We start from the raw sequence: 27,116 nt of genomic DNA, 5'->3' as shown, positions 1-27,116 counted from the left end.
GACTTTGAAGGCAATACTCCTAGTGACAGCATTCCTAGTGAAAGCAGCTGCAAAACTGGTCTGCCTTTATACAGATGGACGTGCGCTGCATTGTCCATTGTAACAAGCTAATCTGCTTATCAGAACACTCTTCCTTAAGAGTCCACTTCACGGTCCTTACCCACTAGACCACACCCTTTGTAGTTCCTGCCCTGTTTACGCTCCTCTAATTGACTAAAGCCGCGTTTCCACCGCAGGAACTTTACCCCGGAACTAGGAACCTTTTGAGAAACTCCATGCGTTTCCACCGCAGGAACTAGGGTCTAAATTTAGTTCCGGGGGCTTTATTTTACCCCCCAAAAATGTTTTTTTTTTTTACATTTGGAGACCTGAAATATTTCTCTTCTTGATTTGTCGTTTTTGGTGACTAGGCTGTTCTGCTAGGATTTGTAACAATTGACCACACATATAATTGATTTCAATTCATAATACTTTTGGTCATGTAGTGTAGGTAAGTATCTGGACACCCCTTGGTCTGGGGCTATTTTTCATGGTTTGGGCTAGGCCCTTTAGTTCCAGTGAAGGCAAATCAGAATGCAGTGATATTTTATATGATTCTGTGCTTCCAACTTTGTGGCGACAGTTTGGAGAAGGCCCTTTCTTGTTTCAGCATGACAATGCCCCCAGACACACAGCGAGGTCCAAATGGTTTTGTTGAGATCAGTGTGGAAGAACTTGACTGGCCTGCACAGAGCCCTGACATCAAACCCATCCAACACCTTTGGGACAAATTTAAAAGCCAGCTGTGAGCCTCGCCTAATAGCCAAATCACTGCCCGACCTCACTAATGCTCTTCTGGCTGAATGGAAGTAATCCCTGCAGAAAAACTCCAACATTTAGTATAAAGCCTTCCCAGAAGAGTGCAGGTTGCTATAGCAGCAAAGGGTGGACCAACCCATAATTTTGGATGAGATGTTGGATGTCAGGTGTCCAAATACCTTTGGCCATGTTGTGCATTTGTGAATTAAATTACTTGAAATGTAAAATAAATTATTTTTATTTTGACAAAAATATTGAATATACATGGAATTATCTTGCAAAATATTGCAGGTATTATCACTTTGGTCTCAGTAGGATATATATGAATGCACCTAACAGAATGTACTATTAAAGCAAAAAGGCAAATATTCAATATACGGCCATTTTAATTGCACACCATTTTAATTCTACATTTTCTGTGTTTTCCTATCTCTGGAGTTGAGAAAATGTGTACACAGAACACCAGTTTGCAATAAACGTGTGGTGTTATTTGAGAACACCGATTGAAGAAAGGATCTGTTACAGCAGTTTCTGTCCATCTATTCAAGGCACGCATCACAGGACCACACCACTAATACCATTTCACACCACACACCACACACCACCATGAGAGAGAAAACTCATCTTTCGGTTCCATGGTTACAAAAATGGAATATATCAGCATAGACACTGCAACCATTTAGCCTAAAATACACTGCATGTCCAAATTGCCGCTGCTTCCAGATCTTTTCTTAACTACAATTATTTGAAATATATTTATCATTTTCCACAATTATGGTATATTACAGCGTATTACAATACTGCACACCATGTGTATCCACACTGTTTCAGGTAAGATTTAAACTTCGCCTGATGGTTTCGTAAGGGGTCCCTCAGGGTTCCTTCCTTGGACCTTAGTCTTTTGTTTTATCACATATTGTCCAGTTACCTCCATGTTAAAAAGAGAAAGCACAAATCATTGGCAAACCAGTTTAATGCAGCCTAGTCAGCTGCCGTTAGCTATGCCGCCTGATCAATCACCTGACTAAACTTAGAGCATTGTTTTAAATAAAAAAAGAGCCCTACATTAAAATGGCACACCACTGTAGTCAATGACATCACATTCAGTGCAGCATCTGGCTGCACAGTTCTCACCTTCAATTATTGCAATTAGTTTAAAAATGAAAAAGCTGACAAAAGATTGTACAGATCATAAAGTTAAGTGCACCTGTCAAATTGTCTCCATTTGGAATGGGACTTTCTTATTACAATGACATCAGTCAACCGTGGCCCACACCCTGCAGCAGGGTAATAAAACCTTGAATCAAACTGAGCAAACCAGATTAAACGGGTAGTACTACAAAGTAATTTGGAAAATTAGATGTCAAGGGAACGAGACAAAAGCCAGTGTTCAGGTATAATGCATTTCTTGTTTTAATGTATGACTGCGTGAGGAAGGACTGGTACTGAAGGCTAATATTCAATTCTGAAAAAAGTTTTTCCAATAACATGTATGTTTTCTTTTATTTTTAATTCACGGTAGATAAAGGACAAAGTAAACAGATGCCATTAGATGTGAGTGTCAAAGGATATGGCTAACCTAACTTTTCTTTCTGTTTACTGTTATATATACCAATTTATCACTAGCTTCACTATAAAGTTTATATTTTTACTGTAGTAAAAATATTTTTAAAAGGGGGGGTTGCATTGGTGGCTCAGTGGTGGAGCTCCCGCCTCCCACGTCGGCGACCCAGGTTTGTATCCCGGCCAATACCCCAAACCCAGCCACTGGGGACGCGCAAGCCAGCGCATTCCTACTGCCAGTCCCAAGCCCGGATAAATAGGGAGGGTGGCGTCAGGAAAGGCATCCGGTGTAAAAACACGTGCCAAATCAAATGATCTGATCCGCTGTGGCGACCCCTAACAGGAACAGCCGAAATAAGAAAAATATTTTTAAAAGCTGTTGATCTCTTGATGATGACCAATGACCACTAACAGAAAGAGTTAGGTCATTATGAGTTTTAAAGCAGGTCTTTGCGTGTTCCAGTTTACAGAAAATAAAAAGCTTTTCCACACGTGTGGGTATTGAAGTTTTGCCATCAGTGGCCCAAAATGTCATGTGAAGAAAGCTCCCTTCCATTAATTCTAGTTTTACAGTTTCACGATTCAGACGTTGGCGTAAAATGGAATGCAAATACCAACAGAAAAAATGTACCTTGCAATAATAGTAGTACCACCTTACATCATTACTGTCAACTGCTTGTTTTCATGTGTGCGTTTGCATGGTATTTGCTGCTAATATTTTATCCCAATAGGAAACTTTTGCTTGGTTGCTTTTTGTGAAGTCTCGTTCCGTTATATTTCTACAACGTTTTCCACACCTATGTTGCCAGCTTGCACCTTCATGCCTAAAGTCTCATGCCAAAGTTTTAGACTGCTGATCCATTTTATTCCCCTCCCTCAGGCCCGTTGGGTGCCAACATTACTCCAAATCCCTATCATACGATGCCTCCTTGGAGTTAATGTCATTTTCCAATTACATTACAGTTACAGTGCATTTATTTAGCGGATGCTTTTATCAAAAGTGCGTATCATGGTCATTGGCACAACTGCAAAACACAGGTCCTATAAGGTACAATACTAATTTCGTACAGCTTTTTATAGCCAAGAACACAGTTCAGTTCACGCAGTGAACATTATTCTGACCTAGCTTATGCCAAGTCAAACTAGGGGGGAAGAACAAGCTACAATATTAGGACAAAAATACAAATTACAATAAGTGCTGGAATGGGGGTACATGTAACATGAGTGTCATGAAAGGGGAGATTTTAAGTGAAATGATTCACAGAGTGGTGGCAGTTGGTCCAGGTATAGTCTCAGACCACGGTGGAAGATGGGTAGTGTGAGAGAGGTGGAGAGGTTCCTTACTTCCATGTTTTGGGTACAAGCTACTTGTAATGACCCCACCCTTTACCTTGACCATGCCCTGACTGGCTCAGCGGGGGCCAAGAGGATTAGGGAGGGGGCATTACCGGGGACCCAAGGCACCGAATAAATGTGATCAAAGCACTACTGAAGCTAGGTGGCTAATGCATCAGCAGAACCTGCCATCTGAGCTTATTTTCTGTGTGCTTTTTATTATTTATTTTCTAAGATGGACTAGTCCCTTTCTCACTTAGCTAACAGAACCAAACTGTGCCAGTAGAACAAAACAGCTTAAAGTGAACACTAACATTTACCTTCTTAATTATTTGTTTGTAAACTTCTAAGGCCCTTTTTTAAAAACTATTCTGGGTTTTTTTATGTTAATATTGTCAAACGTATCATTTCATGTGACATAAATTGATCAACTTTCCCCCCCGTATGAACCAAATCGGAATTTGAGCAACATATCTGCGCGGCATCCCCGCACCCTCCAGGTTGCAGTACGCTGACTGCGGAATGAGAAGCATTCACTGCCAGAACAGCCGTGCTGACCAAAGGGAGGGGAGGGGCGGGATAGAGAGAGACCAGAAATCGGAAAGTAGCAGTCAAAGCTGACTTCCTTTTTGGGGGGGCAGAGAGACCAGCTACTTTCCACGAGAGGCTATTTAGCTCCATGGGTCAGTTTCGCATAGCGTCATTTAAACGTGCAATTTAGCGCGCCATCCTTCGGAAGTATTTTCCGGGCAGTGTAGAGAGAGAAAGGGGAGGAAAAGGAAGAGGGGTGGGGGAAATAAAATCCTGGAAAGTGCAGAAGTAAGCTTTCTGAAGCACCACTACATACAAACCGCAAAGTGAATCTAGGGACGGTTTTTTTCTTCCAGAGGCTAGCTACATGGTTTAACTGTTTATTTTTTGTGGAAAATCCAAAGACAGATAGTACACCGGGATACGATGACTGAAAAAGAATCGGCCACAGACCACGTAACTGCAGGTAAACGGAAAAAAATGTTTTATTAAATCCTTACTGGGTCTGTCGGAGTAACTGCTGTTCTTGCAACAAGAATTGCCAGCCTGGGGAGGCGCGCGTATTTTCAGCAGTTCGTTTATTTTTAGGCTGCATTATCACTCTTGCCAGTGTTTTTGTTTTCCGAAATTCCTGCGTGTTAAAGGTTTTCCGACTGCAGAGATTTTTCTGTTATATCTCGGGGTGAAATCTGGCGCCTTGATCAAAGCGGAGAGACGTCTGTAGCTGAACCTTGAGTCGTATTTAAACACGAAGACGTTTTAATGGTTTATGTGGGTAATCTGTATGCCGCATGGCGAGTGGAAAGGACGTTGGAGATGTTTCAGCGCATATTAAGGTGGTTACGCCAAGCACATTTAGAAATACGGTACTGTAGCTAATTACTGTCTGTTATTTGGTCATTATAAAAGGGTGGACGTGCCTGCAACGCCTATGGAACGATGAAGATTTTATTTGACTGGGAAATGTACCGCCGAGCTGTATGTACTGAGCTAGCTGAACGCGCAGCTGAGTTTAGACTCCCGTCATTATAGCGGTGCAGAGTTTGGTCACATGGCCAAATCCTACGGGAATCTGGTCCAATGCAGCAAAACTCGGCGTGCTTTTCTTGCCAGGTGAAATGACGACAGGGCGCAGACGTTTAACCAGTTTTCTTTTCACGGGGAATTCGGCTGCACGATCTCATTGTTTGCCTTGATGTTGTGTATTGCCCATCAACTGGGCTAACGGAATTTGCTGACATCCCAACGATTTTTGTTATTTTCCCCATATGCTACTCTTATTTACTGCTACATAGCCTATGTTTAAGTAGCCTACGTTTGAGCGTGGGAAAGATGTTAAATTCACTGATCAAGACATCTGTGTATTTATTCTGATATCTGGAAACACGAGCACATGATGCAGAGAAAGGCGTCAGTGTCCTTTTGGAAGGACACCGTATTTCATCATCTGTCGTGATGTAATACGGGAGGGGCTCCGCAGCAGGCTGAACCAAGATCTTCATTAACTTATACGATTTGACAGAAAACATCCATGAGATGGGTGATGAAAACCCTCGTTTGTGAGGTCATTGGTCACTAGCCTCGAACCGAAAGTGCTTTCATTATAGACATTGATCTGTACCTTAAATTAATTATCACCAGTCTGGATTATAATAAAATCAGCAAACGGGGAAAATGCCACAGCGTAGACTTGGCTAACCAGTCAGAAAGCAAAACGGTGACACCAGAGAAACTGACGAGTCTTGATAATTTAAATCTGCACTGTTTGTTAAAAAAACCCTGGAAGGTGTGTCCCCAAAGTGTGACATTCCGTTGTTAAACGTGAAGTTGTCGAAGTAGCCATCAAACAAGCTGCTACGCACACAGGACACGGGAGAGAATTCCCGCTGACACCTGACAGCCCTGCATTTGAGCATGCCTGTGAAATAACGGGTTCCCGGGGTGATCAGAGGGAACCATTTGTCACCAAGCGCAACTTTGAGAAGTTGTCAGTATCGTGAGATATTCACTGAGTCCGAGGCAGGGGTGAAGCCTACGAACTTCTCAACCAGTACTGTCACGAAGCGATGATTGTCAGTCAAGTTCTCGCGGCGGCCTATTTGGCGTAGCGGTTATAAAGAAGCCATTGTTCTGCAAAGGGGGGGGGAAGCAGGCCTCGGCGGCACATTCCCTCAGAAAAACTTGGGGGGAACTAATTCCACATTGTGGCGGAGAAAAGGTTAATTCGTAAGCCAGACAGTTTCAAAGGGCCTCTGACAGCTTGACGTATGTTAGGCCGTCATGGTTAGTGAAATCTTGGCCCAGGCATGGAAATAAGACAGCAAGCTTGGAGCCCAATTTTTATTACCTATGGTAGTCTTGCCACATAGTGCATACCACTGTTGCTATACTAAGGTAATGAATTATTACAATCATTTTTCTTGAATTCTTTGCAGATTGGTGCTTTTGCAAAAAATATTGTGTTTGTTGTAAGACTCATTTCGGGTTCATTATCATTAACAACGCAAAGTATAATATGCTAATTTGGGTGGGTCAACAAACTATGAGTGTCACAAGTTTTTATATTATTTTATGCGTTATCTTGCACGTCAGCTGTTCGCATGAATTGCGTTATATAACTGAAGTGTTTTAAATTATATATTTTAAACCAGACTTGGGAGAGTTATATCAACATTGAATACCATAATAGCCGGCAGAATAAGCCCACGCTGCAGGCGGACAGGCCCCCTCCCAGGAACAGCTTTGCTGCAGATGTGGGTGGAGATGGCGCAGAAAGAGAGCTGAGTCAGATCGTGTCAGACGTTCTCTGCTCCGCCGTCTCTCCGCGCGACTGAGCTGTGCACGCCCATCCCCCGAGAGCGGGACGAGTGTCCCAATGCAGACGGCGCAGCGCGCGGTTAATGGGAAAAGGTGGATAACTGTCTGTTCCTTAGTGCTTACTGTCCCAGTGCTGTGGGTTAGCGTGCATGTATATCTAGCCATATTTAGGCTTTTGCTGCATGCAAAAAAAAAAAAAAAAAACTATACTGAAACCTTTCTTGAAAAGAGCCCCCCTCCCTAGATCAGTGCTAATTCAACACCAGGGACCATCTGGTTGTGGAAAAAAGTAAGAGTATTCCAAGGCTATGTTAATTCTTTGCAAAACGATGATTGTCTCTGAAGGGTTACTATAAGTCTTGGGAACTGTTATGAATTATAGTGAACTGTATTGAGTGCTACTAGCATCAATCATAGATTTTTTTAAAAATAGTTCTTAAAGAGCGCAGATAGCTTCTCTGTCTCAGTAATGCCAGTGTGAGCTTAATAGTGCTGAGTGAATATGAAAGTGTGCAGTTGAACTTGCAGCACACTCCCCTGGTTACTTCAGCTGTAGCCAAAATTGTGTCATAAGATGTGCATCACTGCTACTGCTACTGTTGTTCAGTCCATTCTCTTTACATTACATTACATTACATTTACTTGGCAGATGCTTTTATCCAAAGCGATGTACAATAAGTGCATACCGAAGGTCATTGGAACAACGACAGAACACAGGTCCGATAAGGTACAATACCCATTTTGTACAGTTATTCATAGCTATGAACACACTAAAGTCCAGTTCACGCAGTGAACGTTACTCTGACCTAGCCCATGCTAAGTCAAACTAGGAGGCATATTTTCTTTCATGTGTTAAAATAAAAAGCGCATATTGGGCTTGTGTGAGGATCACTGACTGACATACACTATTAGGCACAACCATATGTGCATTTTTTTTTTTTTTTTTTTTTGTCTACCCTCCTTTTGTATTTTTTCCATTTTCATACTGACCGGGGGATGAAAGCGGGGCTCACAGATGAAGATGCAATGAGATCACAATATAGAGGGTATGCACTGACGTCACTTTCCCACCGGAATACGCCCCCTCAGTCGGGACTGAGTGGCAAAACATGCTGTGACATGGCTGCCATTAGTAGAAGGAACTGCAAAACCGGGAGTAAAACAAACGATTATCTGCTTAAATTAAAGGCAGTTGGAAGTGCTGTTGCAGGGAATGGAACTACGAGCTGCACCTCAGGATGTGTGTATGGATGGAGAGTCTGTTTCTCTGTGAACCACGCCATGTTCAACTGCAAGCAGAGTTGAGGCAGGGCACAGTATATATTTATGCCAGGGTCATGTTTAGACCAACGGAAACTTAAACTCAGGGGACCTACTAGAAAAAGCTAAATGTGGAGAACTGAGTGCTCTTGAGTTGAGAAGACGTTGTTTCCATTTGTTGTGTTGCAAGATGTCACCAAAGTTCATGTAATTTAACAAGGAGGTATAAATGGACGAAGAGCCATTATTTCTCGCGACCTTCCCAAAGACGGGCCTTTTAAGGGTTTGTGATGGAGGACATGTTGCCCTGTTTCCAGCGGAGTGTCTGTAGTTTGCCATCACTTCACATCCTTCCACCACTCAGTCATTTCTCAGAGTGAACTAACCTTTGATTGGACAGAGGGTGTCCAGCAGCAGGAGCCTGTATTCCTGGCCGAAGAACCTGTCAGTTTAAAAACTGCTTTAGTGGGTGGCAGTGTAGTATAATGGGTAAGGAGTTGGTCATGTAGCCGAAAAGTCACAGGTTCGGTTCCCTGGTAGGACACTGCCATTGTACCCTTGAGCGAGGTACTTAACCTGCATTGCTTCAGTATATATCCAGCTGTATAAATGGATGCAGTGTAAATGCTGTGTAGAATGCTGTGTAAGTCGCTCTGGATAAGAGCGTCAGCTAAATGCCTGTAATGTGATGTGATGTAATTAAACCCGCAAAGCCTTTTCTGTGTCTGCTGACCTCAGCGACGTTCGGTGCCCTTTGTGGCTCAGCTGTTTCATGTCCTGGCTTATGTTGAGGGTAGTCTCACGTGTGGCCCGGCACAACCGATACCCTGGGTAGGGTGTTTCTCTCTTATGCTGCTGCAGCACAAAAAAAGGGGGAACAGTTGCAGAAAGTATTTAGTAGGAGGGGCCAAAGATTCCACTCATGTCAATCATTCCATGCATTCGAGGAATCCTGTGAAAAAGGTAAAGGAATTTGGTGGCCGTGTGAGGACAGTCCAGCCGGAGGACGTCTCTGAAGTTGGACGACAAGGTGAATCTGAACCTTCCAGGTGTAGCAGGGCTCACAAATTGATCATAAATAAAAAGTGGCAACTGTTACACCAAAAGGGATTTTTTGCCAGTTTTGTCTTCTAGGCCTTGGGCTATTAAGACATTTTATTTAACACCCCCTCCCCCCCTCCTCTCCCCAATTTTTAATAAAACCTGAGACTGCTGTGACACCTGCACCACACACCAGCAGCACAGGATCTGTAGTTGATATCCTTTTGCCCAAAGCTGTTGGGTCTAGTGCATCTGGTTGTTATAATCTGAAATGCAGTAGTAGTAAAACTTTTTTGTGTTCATTTTAGTTAGGTAGGTGGGTACAAATAACCCTGAGGGTTTGTGGCTCATTTCATAGAACATACTAAAACATGGTATTTTGGCTCCACTTGAGTGAATGGGATTGTATCACAGGTGCCAAGAATAGCTATCCAAAGTATAAAAAGTCGCATGAAGTGTTTGCTTGGACACATTAAAGGCATACTATGTAGGATTTTTTTATCCTTCCTGTGGTCCTGTGTTTACGGTCAAAGATGACTCCTCCTCCTCTGTCTTCAACCCCGCCCACTCACCCTGAGTACCCAACTTTGGTCAGCTAGCTACCTAATGTAGCTAGCTGGATAGCTAGAGGTAACTTTACTTACAGTTCCAACAGAAAACAAGCCAACTCCGTGTCACTTTTCAACCCCTTGGCAAACAGCGAGGGAAAGTTTAACTCTAGTTCTTGAGTGAGCCCTGTCAGCTTGTCTTTTTTCTTCGCTGTCGTTTCCTCTGCAATCTGATCCAAACCACAGGCTCTGTAGCCACGCCCACCCCAGACCCACACAGAAAAGAGCACCGCACCCAGAAACATCCTGAACACACTTTAGAATAACAAATGCAGGTAAAGTTCCACAAATTTGGTGAAACTGCATTAAGATCGAGATTGCCAGTGCATCATAGATATGCCTTAGCCTGGTTAATTTATAATATTCACAAGGTATAAATCCTGTATAGTATGCCTTAGTTATCATAAACTGCTGGAGCCTTTGCTTGTTCAATCAATCACTTTCCCTGCTGTATGATAAAGGCTTAGCAAACTGTTGGAGTGATTGAATGATGTCAAATATCATGTCTCAGTCGTAAAACTGTTATAAAATGATGCGATTTTTGCATTGCCCTTAATTTTGCCGTATAGTCAATACACCTTTATAAATGTAAAAAAACTCCAAATGTCATTTTATGATGGAAGTCTGTTCATGCTGGGATCTAGTGAATGCGGTTGATTGATTAAATTCTCTAATGAAGGAGGTTTTTGTAGTCTTAGGGTCTTTGTGTTATGAATAGTTCGGAGCTCAGGGGTTGCAGCAGCGCTGTTGCTTAGCGAAAAAAGGAAATGGTGTCACTCAATAGCCGGGGTTGTTGAGGACATTTGGAGAGGCTTCTCTGCACATATTTGCAATGCATGTAATGGATATCAATATTTGTTTGCCCTCTGAGCCGGGATTGTCTTGAGATGTCTTCCCACTGAGGAGTTTTTCGTTTACCGCTCTTGCTAGTTTTTTTTGCTAGTTCCAGCTTGGACTTTTCCTAATTTTCCAGTTTTTAAAATGTATTTATTTTTGTTCTCTTTTTTGTCTGTAAAACATGGTTGTGACAATCCCTCTGTAAATTGGTATTTAGAGCAGATGAAATTGAATTGAATTAAATAGGTGAGTGGATGAAATCAGGGTGTGAATGCACACTGTCTTCCAAACCAGTTTCCTGGGTCCCTCATATGAAATTTGGACCCTATTTCATGGCTTTCTCTGTGTTTTCTTTCCTGTCAAAGATGTGAGTGTGATGGGGGAAATGCAGCAGACATAAGGTTTGCACGTCTCCCCTCATATACTGACAGCTAAAGAGATTAGTCTTGCTGCAAACCGTCAACCCCTCAAATCCAAGGCAGTCTTGAACCTGGAATTGGTTCGTGCTGATTAAAATTTTTTTCCATCAGGTTGTTTAAGTGTATGCAAAGACATTTCCATATGTGAATGCTGAATTATATAAAGGCTGGTATATGCATATGTGATAGTTGTGAACCAGTAGCTGCCATGTTTGAGGACTTTGAGCAAGAGGGTTAATGGATGAACTTGATGAGCTGGTTGTCATGACGCTGTGCTTTATGGTAGGGCTTCTGGTTGTCGGTGACACTGTGCTTTACGGTAGGGCTGTTGGTTGTCATGACGCTGTGCTTTACGGTAGGGCTGCTGGTTGTCAGTGACACTGCTTTATGGTAGGGCTGCTGGTTGTCGGTGACACTGTTCTTTACGGTAGGGCTGCTGGTTGTGGGTGACACTGTGCTTTACGGTAGGACTGCTGGTTGTCATGACGCTGTGCTTTACGGTAGGGCTCCTGGTTGTCCGTGACACTGGTTTACGGTAGGACTGCCCAAGGAAGGTCCCACAGCTGTGCACGATGAGACGTGTGGCACAGTCCATAAGGACGGCCATCTTCTCAGCCATACGCGAGTCCCCCCCTCCGCAAGCAAGGGTTCGATCCCCTGCCATGGAACCGTCTCAGCTGTGGGCCCTTCTAGACCTGTTGCCCTCTCTGCTTTCCACCTGTCTGGATAGAGCAGAAAAAAAGAGTAAAAGGAGGGCAGACTGTCTGCTCTCCTTAAAAAAAAGAAAAAGGAAAGAAATTCAGCTCTTTCATCGTGAGACCCACACCACTCCAGTTGGTCTCAGCTGTCCATTATCTGCTCTTATTCTTTCAGTGTGTTAGTAAATGTTTAATGTTATTATACATCATGAAGCTGATGCTCACGGAGTAACAATGGTGTTGGACAGATATTAAGTACGTACATGTGTTATGGGGTAATGTAAGATTGGGGGGGGTGGGGACTGGGGGTTGGAAAGGTGGACTCTTTAAAGCATAGTTTACGACATCTATGGCTGGAATTCCTTATAACAACATGTGTCCACGCTAAAGGTCTCCATGGTATTATTCATGGGAGAGCTCTAAATTTTCTCTCAGTAAAGCAGTAAGTTAGCGTAGACAAGTTGCAGCATTGGCTTGAGTGTAGACGTGCACGCTGTGAAGGAGCTGACTTGTTAGACGGGCCTGGCAGAGATTTCTGCTGCTGAGCTCTGCTGTTGAGTTCAAGCCTACCTTGCTGCCTGTAGGCAAAGATCAATGCGGGAAATTTACTGCTGACTGATTGAAACCCTTTCTGTGGTCAAGTTAGCGCCCCAGGGTTCAATGTCAGTGAAACTGTACAGCGATGCACATTTGCAGATATTTAAATAACTACTAAATAGCCAGGCTCAATCATGTCACTTGTGTTCATTATATTATATTTTATGTCGTATTTGGTTTTTTTTTGTTGTCAGACTGTTCTGTACAACCAGAGAATTAATGCATGACAAATTCATATGTCAGTCTGTGAGAAAGGGACTTGGACGGAAATGAATGAATTGCTTTAAAAGGTAGAATTATAAAGTGAATATCTGTATTGTTGTCATGACAATAATGTGACCATTAGGCCTATAAGCTGGCACTTTGGAATTCTTTGTTGCTGAGACATTAAATTACAAAGAGGAAACCAGGTGACATAAAAATTACAAGCAATTGTAATCACAAGCAAAACTTAAAAATGTTGTCGGTCATTAATTGGAAAGATCCAGGATCACATTGATATTTTATTTTTTTTTAAATACTCCAAAGCTTATTATTCCAAAGCTGCTGAAATGTGTTACTGTGACTCATCAAAAAATCACCCCACCCCTCCCCCCCAAACCTCCAAAGCTGGATTTGATTTATTGCCAGTTTCAATGAAGTATGTGTAGAAATCAGATTATGAGATCAAATTGTCCAAATGGGGGCCTTGATTTATTTTCAAAGAGACAAATTGACCAATGATCACAGTCATTTTGTGGCCATTTTGTCAGGTAAACGGGCGTCACTCTGTGCCAACACCATGTGCATAAGTCTGGCTTTGACAAGAGGGAAAAGTGTAAGATTCAAATGATGTAGAATGGATACATAAAAAGTTTCTGCTTTCATATGCAGCCTTATGTGTTGTGTAACATAATCCTATTCATTCATTCATTCATTCATCCCCAAGATGTATAGCCTTTTTAAAAGGGTGGCCTGCTTTGCATCCCATTGAATTGTCCTTTTTTCATGATTATTATCTATAGATCAAAGCACAGGCCAAAAATGAAAACAATACCAAACCGGCAGTGTTTTTTTGTTTTTTATAAACTGGAAATTCTTGTATTGTACTTTTTTTTTTTTTTGCATTTCAATTTCATGTATTGTCTGCAAGTGTGCAACTCCATTTAGGTCAATGGAAACGATCAATACACGTTTCCTTTCCTAGTAAAAAAAAAGAAAGAAAGAAAAGAATCTCTCTTTCCACAGTGTGCTGAAACGGAGTTGGAGGCTCAGAAAACAGAGGCCCCAGAATGAAAAGAGGAAATACCAAGTCCTGCAACTACACAGGATTGTAGGCGGTGGCTTTGGGTTCCTTTAAGGGGGGGAGGCTATGTTTAAGGAGGAGGAAAAAGGAGGAGCGGGTGGGGGGGTGGGGGTGGGGGGGTGGGGGTGGAGAGATGGATCCTCTGAAATGCGGGGGCCCATGAGCTGCTTCCCTGGGGAACGGCTGCTCGTCTGAGTGACTGGAGAAATGAAGGCCCCCCCCGGGACTTAGAAACGAAACCCAGCTGTTCGGCGTCGGCCCCCCAGCCAAAGTCCCGGTACTGACAGAGAGGCACTTTGTGCGTGTGTGTGTGTGTGTGTGGTGTGTGTGTGTGTGTGTGTGTGTGTATGGAATGTTGTTTTTATGTGTAGTTTCTGTCAAACACGGTTTATGAATGAACTCGGGACTGAATGTTTTCTTTCCGGGAGCCTTTTTTTTGGCAGTTATGCTGCTCTCAATCTACTTGCTGCTCAATCTGCATACTACTCTCTCTTTTCAGAATAAAGTAAAGTAATGTTTTCACGCTTACTACACGTGTATAATTATATCTGTAATAGGTTTTAATTTTGATCTGCTTCACATTTTAGCATAATGAGTACAAAATTATTTCAGCGGGTTCATTTTTAATAGTCATGTTGACACACAGCAAAGCATGCTGGGAATGTTGGCAGATGGGGGTTGCATTTCAGCATTGTGTGTTTGTTTGTGTGTGTGTGTGTGTGTGTGTGTGTGTGTGTGTGTGTGTGTGTGAGGGTGTGTGTGTGGGAGGGTGTGTGCGCCCCTTCTACATTCCCTCACAGTTCCAACGTGACAGAGTAGCAATTAGCCGTGGTTATTCAAACCTTGGAAACCTTCCGCTGCTCATGATTTTGAACAGTCAGTGAGCCTCGTCTTGTTGGTCTGCAACCTACTTATTTTTTGTCTCCTGCTCAAAATGTGTTGCTATTTTTGTGCAATAACACCAGCAAATAATGCAGCATTTGTTTCTGTGGGCCAAGACTGGCGACGGGCCTACATCAAACAAGCTGCCCTCTTTCTGTCATCTCCCTTTGAGGTGAGTCCTGCTCTTTGTGGGAAAAATTTCAAATTTTCAGACTGCCCTGTTCTTGCAGTCTTTATAAAAATGCGTCTCAATATAAATATTTGAGTACAAAATCACAGTGTCCAAACGAGATTGAGGAGAGCGAGAATGTAGATCCTGTAATGGTGTGGTTTTTAAAATTCTGTTTCACGTTTAGTGTGGCCACAGAAGTACACATTTTTCAGAAGTCGTGTAAACACCTGAGAATGTGCGACTAAATCCTGGTTTATCTTGCGTGACACAGTGGCTCTTGCAGAGCATAATTCTGCGAATTGTTGCAGCGATATTGTGATTACACATGGAACCTGAGTCTGGCAGACAGGTTCATGTAGGGACTGTTCATTTCAGACGCGGGCAGATGGCAACTCTGCGACACAGCAGTCTGGCGTATTGAAACCGTTTTCGCGGAAGCCGGGTTCCGGAAGGTTCCGATTTTTGTGTCGACTGGCTGCGTGGTTCCTACCTGTGGAACCACGCCCAGAAATGGCCTGACCCAGATAACTTCCCGAGCTGCAGATCACAGCGCGAAGCCTCCCAGAATCCTGGGCCGTTTGGACTGCAGCGAACCTCTGAATTATTCCACCCTCATAAATAATTCACCTGGTGTCTTGCTAAAATTATCTTATTTTGGGGGGCTTTTCGTGCGTATCACCTGCCATGGGGCGACAAAGCTCAGGAAGTAAGACCGATTGGCAGTCGGAGGGTTGCCGGTTCAAACCCCGCCCTGGGCGTGTCGAAGTGTCCTTGAGCAAGACACCTAACCCCTAACTGCTCTAGCGAATGAGAGGCATCAATTGTAAAGCTTTGGATAAAAGTGCTATATAAATGCAGTCCATTTACCATCCACTTTTACCCCAAAAAATATTGTTCCTCATTTACTTCATGTATTTTTATTTTATGTGAGAAATGTCCGACATGTTCCTCTGTGGTTTTATCAGCAATTCATAATCATAACCAGCATCGTTTAAAATCCTGCGCAATCATGTGCTTTGTGTGAAAATCTGAATGTCAGAATGAAATGGACTCCATTAGACAATGTCAGGATACATTCAAGAAATAGTGGCCATGTATGGTGGCTAATAATTAGCTTTACATTAGTCTTTCTTTTTTCTCCCACTACTTGTGTGTATTAATAAATATTACCTTGTTTGTTGTGCCTTTGGGTAATATTGAACCGGCACTGGCAAATATGGGGGTGGGGTGGGTGGGACAAATTAAGCTAATTTACTAGAAGTTGGAAGGCTTGGCTATCGGGAACTATACATTTTGGTTTTGTCCTGTTGTGCTGTAGTTTGAGTGTACGTTGTGGAACAGAACCAAGCTGTTGGTTACTGGCTGGTCAGCCTACCTCCTCATTGTGATTCTTGGATAATCCTTTCTGATTGGCTGGCCAGCATTCCCATTGTGACTCTCAGATAATCCCAGCTGATTGGCAGGTCGGTTTAATTTATTCGCACTGAAAAAATTCCAGGGAATGGAACTGTGGCATTTAACCACTGGCGTAGTTTGTTAGTAGTTTCTGTCACATATACATTTTTTGTTTGCCTTTAGGTTTCAGAATGTGTAACATCCTAGTTTTTAGTTCAAAGTATTGCTGTAAACGTATCTTAATTTATGACACTGCTGGGGCTCATTGCATGCCTTTTAGGAGGCAGTCCTTACGTTTTCCAACACTGAACTTGGTGTGTGACCACAAGATGGAAACTGACTGCCTTGTCCAAGCCTTAACTCTGCTTTCCACTCCATTGGTCCCCAGGTCCCTTGGGGGTTAAGGTTTGAGTTTTACCTCAGTGAACCTCCAGATAAAGTCTCTGAGGTAGGGTTTTCCAGTCCAGTGAATGTAGATTGACAGAAAGGGATCGATTGGTTGTAGAATAGTGAGTTTCCGGGTTTTTGTTGTTGTTGTTTTTTTTTGTTTTTAGAAACTAAGGCTTGTTGATGCAATCTGAGCAGAGAAAGTTGAGATGCTGATAATTTGTGACAGTCAGTGAAGTTCAACGAGTACAAATTGTTTGAATGTCCAGACTGTGTGCTCCATACCCTATGTTGCCATTTGTCCTTAAAACTGCTTTTTGGTAAATGGACGGTAAAACGGGGGAAGAAACTAAAGAAAAAACACCATATTTTATACATTTTTATTGATTGAACAGACGCTGACGTTTCAGTGTCTGTCATTTGCTAAAACCCCCAACTGGCACTGAACTAGGAGAGAACTCAGCCGAGAATATGTGCTTGTGTGACGTCCTTGATAAATTAACGTTCATTAATCGCAATATTATGGTCAAGATAGCCTAATCTGTGTATAAATGCTGGATTTCTTGTCAGTTAGAATCATCCTTTAAACACATTATTACAGTTTGTCTCCTGTCAGCATTTTGGCTTAGAGCGTTGCAGTAAATGGTCTTGGTCTTGACATGAGTAGCTAATTACTGCCGAGATTTTGATTAAGGCAAGAAGCGTGTACTCCCGCTTTCAATAGTTGTGGTCCAGCAGCACTGGCTTCCCTTTGCAGTGTCTTTATTTTTGCGATGTATATTACTTTGCCATTTGCTTAGGCCTGTGCCTTTGCTCCCTGCTCGTGTTGAAGGATGTTGGGGGCTTTGCAGTATGACTCATATTAACAATGCCGTGGGCTCGAGTGTTGTGAATGACGCTAATTGTGCTCATTACTGGAATGTGAACCATCAGGAGTTAAACTGACCTCGGCTTGTTGACAATCAAACCTTCACCTGCTCTTCCTGATGTTGGCGTCCATATTTTCGCAAAGGGGAGTGTATGATGTCATGCAGTTAATTTCAACAATGGCACTGTGATGTCATCACCCCCCCCCCCCTTTCTGCAATTGGAGGAATCACAAATCAAAGTCATGTTCTATGTTTGCAGGGTTAGCCCCCTGGTATCCTGTTAGCCCACTGCCCATGTTAAATGTTTGGAGATGTAAGCCAGTTCCATCCTTGGAAATTACAAATGTACCTTCTACTAATTGTATCAGAGCTATACATTATATTCCAAAAGTAATTCAATATTTGTGTTAAGTAAATATGTTAGAGATTTTCCCTCAATACAAGCATGTTAGCAAATGTGATTTGGCATCTACTGTGAGGAGTGCAGGTTACTTGTATTTGGTGCTGAATTTGTAGGTAATCTTCTTTAATCAGGAGAGGATTAGAAATCAGATGCTTCTAATTCATATAATCTTTACCGCAGCCTCAGTATCTGGATTCTAAGTGCGGAGGAACACACAAAGTGACTGCTGTGGTGACACGTACGCATTTTACATTTTAGCCTTTTTACAGACAGTCTTATCCAGAGCAAATTCAACAGCTTGCATTGTTCGCATACAACTCATTTTTACCGCTGGGTATTTACTGACGCACTGCAGGTTAAGTACCTCGACCAAGGGTGCAATGGCAGTGCCCCACCTGGGATCTGAACCTGCAACCTCACTTTAGTTCCACACTGCTGAAAAGAAGCGATGTGTCGCTGTAGTTTTTCTAAAGCCCGGTTGTCTATAAAATTTGCAATCTTGCTGGGGGGAGGCACTGCTTTTTTTGGTACAGTGTTTGGTAGTGTGCTGTATTTGACATTCAGTTTTTAGACCTTGGTGACAGGAGGGAGGGGTTGGAAATGACATCACAGCATCTGATAAAAAGTGAGGTCATACCCAGCCCGTTGGGCGTGCCCCTCCAGCAGTGGGCCACACCAGTGCTCCTGAAAGAGGGGGTTGGGGGGTTGGGGGGTGGGGGGGTTGCTGAACCAGACAGTCCTTTACACACAAGCTATTTTTGACCCGTCCTTGTCAAAAGTCGAGGATAGAGCATTACGAGATACCACTTTTCCTCACAGTCAACACCCCAAAATGACAGGAAGGAAGACCATTGTTCTCTTGAGGAGTTTGAGCGTTTTGCTGGCGTGACGCACGCTTTCTCGCGGTCTTGCGGGACCTGCCTGCTTCCCCTGCACTTTTTCGGTCACCCCTCCCTTCTGACCCTGGTGATGCAAGCAAGCTGCACTGGCGGTCTGTCTGCTCAGGGGCGTAGGTCGCCGCTTGTATTTTTTTTGCGAGTGCAGCTGGCGTATTAAATTATTAATTCACTTCGGTGGGTGTTTTTCAGAACCACTGCTATTTTTCTGCTTACATTTGTGCTATAAATAGCGGGATTTTCTATGAAGACACTCATGTCAAGTACTGCATGTGCTCAACGCTACAATAATGTTACGTTCCGCTCTCCCACGACCCTCTGGTCAAATGTACAGAGCCCTACGGCGAGCTGCCCTTTACCCTGCTTTCTATGGTAATTATCCCAGCTATACCAATTATGGAAAATATTTATTTCTTCCTCTCGTCTGTGGACCTTCAAAGTCTTTTCTCACAAGACGCACTAACAAGATCCGACAAATAACCGCACGTACAGAAAAAGGAGTGTTCATATGCAGTAGCCATTTCTTCAGTGCTGTCCAGAGGTTTAGTCATTTGTTTGCCAGTGTAGAAAAGGTTTTAAATCATGTGCCCTTGTAAAGAACAAGAGTTGCGCACAGAACTAGGAATATTGCAGGTAACTCAGGAGTATAGGCTATCCGTTTCAGTACAGGTTAGCTGAAAAATGCTACCATGGATCAGTAACTTGCCAGTAATCACGTTGAATTTTTTCAACTTGTGTGCTGGAGATGACATCATCGCGTTGTGATTGGCCAGTTTTAGCCGAGGCTTGCACAAAGTGACCACATATACATCAAAGGACAACGGGCCAGAATTTTAAATACAAAAAAACATCATTCAAATATGTTGCGTAGTGTTTTATGGTGTGTAGCAACTGGAGCTGGGGCAAAGGGCGGGGTCGAAGGTTATGTTTTTATTGCGCAGGTTGCAGTACCCTGCTGCGTTTGCAAGTACTCTCCTCGTATATAACAAATTTACAAATTTATCTCCTCGTAAAATTCAACATCGTTTTACTGGGGCTGTACTGTCATTGAACAGTTTCTATGGAATCCCACCTTGACATAAACATTTTGATATGGACTGAATCGCTTGAGACTTGAACTGAAATAAACTTGATTATATTTATGCGTGCCAATTAACACAATGCACATTTGTGATACTTTATTGTTGCAATTTTTTGTGTTTTTATAGTGTTAGATGGTAAATGTCTGTATACAAGGACCCACAACGACTAGAGTGGTTGATACATCTGTGGGCATACATTTCTTTTGCCATCTTGCTGGTATTTTACTGGGCATGTTTACTATAAAATTTTTAAAACAAGCATATTGCACAGTAACTGTCTATTATCTTCACCGACTGGCCAAGCACGTTTTGTTCTCAAGTTTCCTTTTCTGCTGGTATAAATTGTAATGTATAAAACTCTGATTCGGATTTTGTTGTTGTTTTGTGTTTCGACCATTCCGCAAGCATGTCACTGAATGTTCTTCAGTCCTGCTTTTTTAAAATAACGGGGTGAATAAAAAATACACCAAAACTACTGTACAAATTTGGCAAAACTGCTCATTTCTGTAGCAGGATTGAGAAATGGGAAGCATTTACATGGGGTTATGTCCTCTAATTCTGCCTGGGACAAGACCTAGCTGTCGCTTCGCTTTTCCGACATGTTTATAGTCAACGTTAAAACTCCTCCGGTCCGTGATGCTGTGCTGTCAGTATCTCACCATTTTATTACAACCTCGCTCTCAAACACATTTCTACGGTTCCTGCCGGATTCCTGTAATACGGCTTGTTTACGTTACAGCAGTTTAACAGATGTGAGAACTTGAGGTCTGGAAGGGGTTATTTGGATTATATCGTAAGAAAACCAACAGATTCTCCAGCTCACATTTCATCCTTATTGAACAAACAACATGGGACAATTTTAAGACCACCTCCCTGTGGATTTGGCATATTTTAGTTAAGGTGGTCTTTGCTATAACCCCTAGGATCCTGTATATGTCCTCATTTTGTCATAAACTAATCACATGATATGCATCATTACAAAGAATGATGATGGTTCTGGATAAAATACTGTATGTGCGGTGTGAGGGCTTTTGAAAACGTGGCTAAGCCAATCATGCTGATGCAGTTACAGTGGGCCGTGTTCTATTGTTCTTACTTCGATGATAATCAGTTTAAGCTACACTCTCAGCTCAGTAATGGAGGTGTTTTTTTTGTCTGAGATTACAGACGTATTGCTGAGGAAGATCATTTGACCCTGAATTGCAGACAAAATCTATTGATCCGTAAGGCCCCTATTCTGTTACTCTGGTGCCGGTGTTCTGATAGTCTTCCTCGGGGACAGTAGTTTCATATGTAATGGTGAATTGCGGGATGAGCAAGGTAAATTGAGATCCATTATTTAGGAGTTTTGACTGCTGTTGATTTGCCTTTGCAGATTTGTATTTTATAGCCTTTTGTTGCAAACTATTTTTTTTTAAAAAGGCAGGCTGTTGGTCTTGATGTTTAAAAAAAAAATCCATTGACAGAAAGCAGTCTGATAAAAAAAATTCTAACCAGCCATGAAAATAGCAATCAGTGAAATCTACCAAAAGCTAAAGAAAGATGACTTTGATGATGTCTTTGTTGATGCCATCTAAGGGTGAGTAAAGGCAGTGTTGATAGAGGCAGCGCATACATATTTGCACAGTGAATGCACAGCCCCCACCTGGCTGATGGCAGTCATTGCAAAAATTCCAAAGGCTTGTGCTAGCAACAAATGCGACACACTGTGATGTGTGAAAAGAGGTTTTTTGGTCCAGAATGGGATCTTTTGCAGTTAGAAGACGTTCATTCACCCTTAAGCTTGGCCTGCTACTCTACTCCGTGTGGGAGGAGCTCTTAGCTCCTGACGTATGCTTTGCTGAAGCCTTTGTGGTGCATTCCCCTGGTTTTAGGGGCATTTCTGGAATTACTTAGCTGTGTATGTGTGTGAGAGAGAGAGAGAGTGTGTGTATGTATGTGTGTGCTTGCATATATGTGTGTGTTTGTGAGAGAGAAAGTGAGAGTGTGTGTGAGAGAGTGTGAGTGTGTATGTGTGAGTGTGTGCGTGTATGTGTGCGTGTGTGCATATGTGTGTGTGAGAGAGTGTGTGTGTGTGCGCGTGTGTGTGTGTGAGAGAGAGAGTGTGTGTGTGTGTGTGTATGGTGTGAGAGAGAGTGTGTTTGTGTGGGTGCGCGTATGTGTGTGTGAGAGAGAGTGTGTGTGTGCGGGTATGTGTGTGTGAGAGAGAGTGTGTGTGTGCGGGTATGTGTGTGTGAGAGAGAGAGTGTGTGTGCGGGTATGTGTGTGAGAGAGAGTGTGTGTGTGTGGGTATGTGTGTGTGAGAGAGAGAGTGTGTGTGCGGGTATGTGTGTGTGTGAGAGAAAGTGTGTGTGTGGGGGGGACTCAGTAAGGCTCTGCCTGGTCTTCAGCCGTTTTGCGAGGCCTTTTCCCTGCTCCGCGTTCTCTGGGACGGCGGCCAGCTGGACCGGGCTGAAATAAGGGGGAGAAAATCAGCTTCTCTGCTCGGCTCTGACGGCTTGCTGTGGGGCGCAGCATGAATGGACATTCAGGCCGGGGAAGAAGTGGGGCATTCACTCAAAGGAGGAGCGGCGACCAAACTAGTCCCCCCCCCCCCCCCCTTCCACTGCATGAATGCAGGCCTTTGATGGATGTGTTTTTGGCGGTGGATGTGTGTAACAGTGATTTTAATGGGATGCCTTTGTTAGTCTGGGTGTCGGTAGTTCATTGTTTTTTTTTTCTTCTTCTTCTTTTTATTTTTTTGTCCCCTCTACTGTGTTTTTTCTTCACTGTCTCTACTGCCAGAAGGGTCTGCCCTTGGTCTGTCGGGTAAAGGTTTGTTGCTTAGTGCCCATGGATTGTAAAAGTTTTTAATATGAACTGCACATTATCTTGCATGCGCCTTTTGGTGTGAGGGTGGGTAGTGTCCTGTTCTTCTCTCCCTGCTATTTGATACACCTGTGGGATACTTTTGTCAGCCATGTAAGACTTAAATACATACGTACTAGACAAATACCAGCACGGATAAGTCAGCAGGACCAAAATAAGGTTTAGCCGAATGCCTACTGGTCATAGTGAGCAGACTATTCTCATGACTTTTGCGGGGAAGTAGCTGCACATTTTAGCAATATTATTGGCTGAAAATATTCCACCCAACTAGCCAAATACACTGGCTGGCCATGGAGCAGTACATTAGTGTGTCCAGCATTCTTTTGTGAAAATGATCACAGTGCGATTTATTGGGTATGAGTGCATGACCTTGCCTGACAAAAGGCCAAGTTAATATTTTGTGAGACATAATTCAAGAAGTGGTTTATTGTCATACTGCAAGTACATTTTTGCCTTGGGTAATGGGTGTATGTTAATCAGGATCTTTATCTGTGCACATCATTTGGACTTGCTATGGTGTAATGGAGACTTTCATAACCAGGCACAGCACACGGGCTTTATCTGCTGTGGAATGTTGGCAATAAATGATTTAGAGTCATTATTTATGAGAAAAATAGTTTTCCTCCTACTCCTTCCTGTAATTCGTCAAGTATAATGGTTTTGGGTGCAGATAAATATCTGTGTGCTGTTGAGACTTGGGGCCCGGTCCAGCAGCTGGGAGAGGAAGGTATTTGTCTCCTGATACACGGGCTGTTATTCGTGTTTGTTTTATGCTGTTATGACGAATGCTAGTGGCAAATATTTGATAGCCATAAACTGACATAAAGCAGGGGTTCCCAACAGTGCACCTGGAGGACCACTGTATACGCTGGTCTTTGTTACACCCAATCCCTTAATTAAGGTGATTGAAAATGTGTTTAAGTTCCTAAATTTGTGACAGATTTTAACACAACGCAGGCTCGTTGGCTTGTTGCCAATCGGTTTTAATTCAAACTCTGTTTCCCTGTAGTTTTTTGGCTTCAATGACCTGTTGTCCACATTTTCCGCATTTAGGAGTTTGCTCATTTCAGCTGTAAGTCCATCAGTATATGTATAAGCAATATATAATGTTTCCAAAGGACCTATTTGCCACAGTGCATTACAAAAAAAAAGGTGATTTAGTTGTCTCATAGTGTCTGATGCATAAAAAATCCATACGTTAATAGGGAATATTCATTACATATCCGTTTCTGATATCCACTGGCATTAAGGAAGTAAACCATCCTTCATTAGACGCTGAAGTTTCTCATTGAAAACAATTATAACAGCCATTTATACCACACTTAAGGTTGGAAAGAAAACCAGCGTACATGGATACGTCAAGAAATGTGCCCAAATCCACACTGGCGGTATAGCATATGCTTGCCATTAATCAGCTCTGGGGTAATTTAAGCCTGAAGCCGTTTGACTGATGGGAGAATTCAAGCAAAACACTTTTCATGCAGTGTTGCGTTTGCAGTCCATGGCTGAAATGTGGCTTCAGATTAAATGGGAACAACCAATCCATTCCAGAACCTAATCAAAGAATTTGTCTGCACGGCATTTGTCAATGGCAGATTTTTTTAGGAGCGTGTGAATGAGTATGAATTATCATTTCGGAAAAACCATCCGTCTGTCTCTCTCCCCTGTAAACTCAGGCCGTGCAAGAGTTTGAGCATGTCAGTGTGAACGTGTCATTGGTTAAAAGGCAGATTTATCCAGTGAGGATTCAGAGCACTCCCCTGTGCATCGTTCAGCGCTGTGCTTCGGTGGTGAGTGTGTTCAGTGATTTAGCTGTGCACGTGCTGCAGTGATGGGCATTAGTGTACTCACACTGCTGTCGGGTAGCGGGGTTTACAGACCGAGGCGGAATCACTGTAAAGAGTGTGCCATGGGGGGGGAGGGGGGGCTCTTAATTCTCAAGACCATAAGAAATGACTAAACTTCACAGGGAAATGATTGGGGTTTTCAGGTATTAAAACATATATTTAAAAATTCATTTTTATCAAGTGTTTCGGAAAAAAAGTGCACGTATTTAGAATATATTGTATTACATTCCATTTGCATTAGGGAACTTTAGATGGCTCAGTGACTAAACTTCACAGGGAAATTTTTGGGGTTTTCAGGTATTAAAACGTATATTTAAAAATTCATTTTTATCAAGTGTTTCGGAAAAAAAGTGCACGTATTTAGAATATATTGCATTACATTCCATTTGCATTAGGGAACTTTAGATGGCTCAGTGAATTTCACTGGATGTGTGGCCGGATGTCTCTCTGTAATATTTGCTCCTCTCTCAGGTTATGTCTGTTTACTGTGCTAATTGTGTGAGTGCACATCGTGAACATTGGGTCACGTTTAATTCATACGTGCATTTCCTGTTCTGGTGGCCCCTCCCCCAGTCCTAATCCAGCAAAGAGGGTGTGTCCCAGGGGTCCCTCTGCATCGTTTATAGGAAAGCGGTTAGGCCGCAGGCGCCATGGAGGAAGACTGCTCTCTGTCCTCGCGTGCACTTGAGGCTAATAAAATGGGGGGCTCAGCTGTTCGAGTGGTAGACGAGGGACTGGAGATGCCATTTTCCACCTCGACACATTGGGTCTAGGGTCATAAGCGTGAAATGGACTGGTCACCTTTTCATTATTCTGTGCCAGTGTTGCCTGGGAAAGCCTCCTTGTCTGCAAGCCTTGGGGGAACATCTGATTTTATATACATCTGGTACTGTGCACACTGATATAGTTGGATCATCAGTAATGAGAACATGGCCGTAAGAGAGACCCATGTTGACATTGAATACTCTAAAGGCCGCCTGTGAAGTGTGAAACTGCCACATATGAGGAGGAAAGGGATGTACTTGTAGAGAAACGTGTAGGACTCTTTCAAACACCGGGTGCAAATTTATAGATTTTATTGATCATCACCACCATCACCATTCTTTCATATTTCCCAGATATTCAGTCTTCCCGAAGTGCCGGTGTTTTAGTGCTGTTCAAACCACGTGAACCTTACCTGGGTGAGTGTGGCGACTCACTAATTTCACATCCGGGACACGTAAAAAAACGTGTTTTCGGGGGGGGAGAATCCTGAGCCCGGGTAGTTGAATCCAGACCTATGCGGATCTTGACATTTACCGAGTTTTCCCCTTTGACCTTCTCTGTTTCCTGTCAGCGTTTGTGTAACATTCCACGGAAGGCCGCTGCACTTACCCGTATTCTGTGGGGGAAACGGGTTAGAATATCTCCTGGCTACATCGCGTAGTTCGAGTCAGTTCAGTGTTTATTTTCCTGTGCTTCGACTTAAACAAAACGGTCTGCACTTTTTTTTTTGGCCTTTTGAATGCGATTTGACGATTAAAAATACTATTTTGGGGGCCTAGCTAAGTTTCTCAGTTGAGATGCCTGCCTGTGGCTCTGGAATGAGTTTTATTTTCCTGTTTTTTTGTGTGTCTGTGTGTGAAAAACTGGGCATGGTTATCTGACCAAAATGTCTGCATTTAAGATGGGTGTGTGTTCTCATCCAAGTGTGTTTGAGAACGCATATAGTATGAACACATTTCTTGCCCTGCAGGCTCCAGAACCAGCTCAAGGCGATACACAAAGGAATTACAGCAGTGAGCTTACACACACACACAAATACAGAGCCATGATATAATGTTGTCAAATAAACATGAAAATCCACATTTTCAGGGGAATCGATTGGTTCACTGTCAGCAGAGGATCAAAACACTATACGCCAGCTATTATCCGTCTTGAATTCGCCATAATGTTTTGAGCAATTTGAATGAATTCAAAAGAAATGTATTGAAATTGTAAAGCCTGTATACAATCCAGCTCAAGGAAATCAAGGCCTGTACTTTAGTCATCAGTGGTGTACTTGTTTCTCCGTTGAAATTGTTTATATTGACTTTCGAGCTGCAGAAGTTAATATGCCTTAATGCCATCTCCCGTCAAGTGTTCCTCTCCCCTTGGTAAAGTGGCTAAAGTTCTTTAAAGCAGTGAATACGATAAAAAAAAAAAAACAACAGAAACCATAAAAAGCACAGTTGAGTGAGCGAGTCTTTGAATAACCCTGCTTTTCAAATGCATTTGCCATTAGGGACAATCATTTTACTCCCCAAGTATTGATTTTTTACTTTTGTTGTCATCTTTTTAAATAAAACTCAAGGTTAGAGAAATTTTGCCGGGTAGATGGAGGCTAGCTACAGGTGGTCCCTAATCCAGTGCAGTAATTACCTGGTAAAGTGCATTGTGTTGATTCTGGCCACTCAGTCCCCCTGTAGGGGGAAAGAGGCGAGCAATCTGGGGAAAAAACGACAAAATAACGGCGTCCTGTTGCGAGACAATCTCCAGCCACTTTAA

The 27,116-nt window shown here is 42.8% G+C and overlaps 1 protein-coding gene across 2 annotated transcripts in view; it reads left to right on the top strand.

Annotated features, from left to right (window-relative positions):
• Window positions 1-4,288: 4,288 nt before the first annotated feature.
• hspa12a (heat shock protein 12A) overlaps window positions 4,289-27,116 on the top strand; it is a 57,047-nt gene continuing 34,219 nt past the window's right edge. The window contains exon 1 of one of the 2 annotated variants that reach the window (XM_064317723.1): window positions 4,289-4,693. In XM_064317723.1, coding sequence (XP_064173793.1) covers window positions 4,654-4,693 — 40 coding nt within the window. In that variant the 5' untranslated portion in view covers window positions 4,289-4,653. The remainder of the gene's footprint in view (window positions 4,694-27,116) is intronic. The other variant, XM_064317724.1, reaches the window with a different exon arrangement.

This window comes from Anguilla rostrata, chromosome 18, assembly GCF_018555375.3.
Source record: "Anguilla rostrata isolate EN2019 chromosome 18, ASM1855537v3, whole genome shotgun sequence".
In the NCBI taxonomy this organism is placed as follows: Eukaryota; Metazoa; Chordata; class Actinopteri; order Anguilliformes; family Anguillidae; genus Anguilla; species Anguilla rostrata.
This window is presented reverse-complemented; position numbering and strand designations above follow the sequence as displayed.